The following is a 2895-nucleotide window of genomic DNA, read 5'->3' as shown; positions in this document are numbered from 1 at the left end:
GTGAGCCACTGTGCCTGGCCTATAATGGCTTCAATAGTTTATTTTTCTATCAACATTGAAAGCACCCAGGCTTATAAAGGAATACCAACAAATCCTCTTGGAGACATTTTTCTGTATTCCAGAAATAACATTTTCTTCAAGTTTCTGTCTAGTTCAGAGCTTTATTTTGTGTGATTCATACTCAATTTTCAAAGGTATTATTAAAAATATTTTGTGGGGTTTGTGTGTGCAGTGAGGTTTTTTTGGTTGTTTAAGGGCAGATGGTGCAAAGATACTTCTTTATTTCTCTTTTTTACTCTAGATGGTCCTCTGCCTGACCCAACTATGATCCGTGGCAGTGTGCCAAACCAGATGATGCCTCGGATAACTCCACAATCTGGTAAATAGTGAAAAAAAAAATTTATTTTAAAAGAATCCCTGGTGTACTGCAAGATAATACTTGCTACCTTGATACCCACTTTATACCAACAGCAAGTGTCATGATTACCTGCCCATAGAGGAAGAGGGGGTGAAGAGCAGGTTGGCTGACAGATCACAGGGCAGGTGACATTAAATGATCAAACATCCATTTAAAAACAACTGCAGGCTGGGCGCAATGGCTCACGCTTGTAATCCCAGCACCTTGGGAGGCTGAGGCTGGTGTACCACCTGAGGTCAAGTATGAGACCATCCTGGCCAATGTGTCGAAACCCTGCCTTCTAGTAAAAATACAAAAATTAGCCAAGTGTGGTGGCACAGGCCTGTAATCCCATCTACTCGGGAGACTGAGGCTGGAGAATCACTTAAACCCAGAAGGTGGAGTTTGCAGTGAAGCGAGATCTTGCTGCTGCACCCTAGCGTGGGTGACAGCGAGACTCCGTCTCAAAAAAAAAAAAAAAAAAAGCAGATTGTAATATTTGTAAAATTCAGTTTGAAGATCCTGTTAATAATGTCTGTTTACAACTGCTGTGAGACATATTTATTTATACTTACAAGGTTGAAAGCCAGTTTATTAGTCTTGATAAAATCATACAGAATGAGGGCCAGGCACGGTGGCTCACACCTGTATCCCAGCACTTTGGGAGGCCTAAGCGGGCAGATCACGAGGTCAGGAGATCGAGACCATCCTGGCTAACACGATGAAACCCTGTCTCTACTAAAAATGTAAAAAATTAGCCAGGCGTGGTGGTGGGCTCTTGTAGTCCCAGCTACTCGGGAGGCTGAGGCAGAAAAATGGCGTGAACCCGGGAGGCGTGCAGTGAGCCGAGATGACACCACTGCACTCCAGCCTGGGCAACAGAGCAAGACTCTGTTTCAAAAAAAGATGTAGAATCAGACATAAGAATTCTGTCTTTTATTCTTCAGTTTCAGAAAGGCGTTCAGATCTAATATTTTGCACATATTCACAGGTTTGAATCAATTTGGCCAGATGAGCATGGCCCAGCCCCCTATCGTACCCCGGCAAACCGCTCCTCTTCAACACCATGGACAATTGGCTCAGCCTGGAGCGCTCAACCCGGTTAGTTTGACGTCTTTAGTAATCATTTTGGCCTTTACCTGGTATTTTGAAAATCCTGTTTGTTCCTAATTTATAAATGCTCACAGTTATTTAAACAGACCATAACTCCTAGTTCTTCTGTAATTCTTCTGTATTTAATTCTACTAGAAAGCTGACCAAAAAATGAAAACAGCCAGGCCCTTGTCCCTGGAGTGTCAATGTTTAGTGGCCTGCATGCGTTTTCCTCTCTTCCCTGATGTCTGTCTTCCCTTCTCCAGGCAGAGAACTGTCTTTTTGCAAGGTTGATGGTGCATTTGCCTGGTTCTTGAGCTCGGAGAAGAGAGGCTAGCCTTCTGCTCCTTATGCGAACTCTTAACCACTCCATCTCTCTACCTTGATCCCGACCCTCCTGCTGCCCTTTAGAGTTAGCTGGTGCCTCTGAATCTTGGCCCCTTTGGGGCCCCTTCTTGTCTTATGAAGTTTTTTGCCTTTGGAGATTTCTTTTTTTAAGGCCTGAATTTGTGTAGGGTAATTTTAGAAATGAAATATAACATTGCTAGAGCATTTGTGGACCATGAATGCTACCAGATTCTGCCACAACTTGTAAGATTTCACTTGTGTTTACATATTATGGGTCTTAGAATTTGTGTTATTACTACATCACTGACATGAGCTCATGAAATTGTGATTAACTCTCCTCACTTAACAGAGCATGCAAAGAAAGTTACCTGCTATCCTTGTGCTAGACATATTTGTGTACCAAGAGAATGTGTGTTTGTGCCATCCTCTTACTATTTCTTGAGAGTAGACCTAGGTAAACTGTGAGGCTATTTCCCTTTTTCTGCACAAGAGTCAGTTGTTCTACAACTTTCTTCCTTCTCCTCTCCAGCCCTCTTCACCTATACTCCTGTCTTTGACTTTGCTTAATAAATCTGACATTAGGACCTTTTGATGATTTTAGTTATAGAATAACTGTAATGAAGCAGTTTGGTGATCTGTGTTTTTTGCAGCCTATGGGCTATGGGCCTCGTATGCAGCAGCCTTCCAACCAGAGCCAGTTCCTTCCTCAGACTCAGTTCCCATCACAGGGAATGAATGTAACAAATATGCCTTTGGCTCCGTCCAGTGGTCAAGCTCCAGTGTCTCAAGTATGTCTCATAAGTGGATTTTTTACTTTTTTTTGATTCTTGAAATTTCTCTTGACGTAGGTTTTTATAGGAAAGAGTGGCAGCAAATAGTGGGTGAAAACATGATTTTTTGGCCGGGCGCGGTGGCTCAAGCCTGTAATCCCAGCACTTTGGGAGGCCGAGACGGGTGATCTCCGGTCAGGAGATCGAGACCATCCTGGCTAACACGGTGAAACCCCGTCTCTACTAAAAAATACAAAAAACTAGCCGGGCGAGGTGGCGGGCGCCTGT

General features: G+C 43.4%; 1 protein-coding gene across 2 annotated transcripts in view; it reads left to right on the top strand.

Annotated features, from left to right (window-relative positions):
• The window catches only part of EP300 (E1A binding protein p300), a 97069-nt gene that overhangs the window by 60004 nt on the left and 34170 nt on the right, over positions 1 to 2895 (top strand). For both annotated transcript variants that reach the window (XM_011978788.1, XM_011978789.1), the window contains exons 11-13: positions 302 to 379; positions 1389 to 1498; positions 2488 to 2625. In XM_011978788.1, coding sequence (XP_011834178.1) covers positions 302 to 379; positions 1389 to 1498; positions 2488 to 2625 — 326 coding nt within the window. The remainder of the gene's footprint in view (positions 1 to 301; positions 380 to 1388; positions 1499 to 2487; positions 2626 to 2895) is intronic.

Source organism: Mandrillus leucophaeus, unplaced genomic scaffold, assembly GCF_000951045.1.
Source record: "Mandrillus leucophaeus isolate KB7577 unplaced genomic scaffold, Mleu.le_1.0 Scaffold2, whole genome shotgun sequence".
NCBI classification, from domain to species: Eukaryota; Metazoa; Chordata; class Mammalia; order Primates; family Cercopithecidae; genus Mandrillus; species Mandrillus leucophaeus.
Note: the sequence above shows the minus strand (reverse complement) of the source record. Positions and strands in the feature narration are given on the sequence as shown.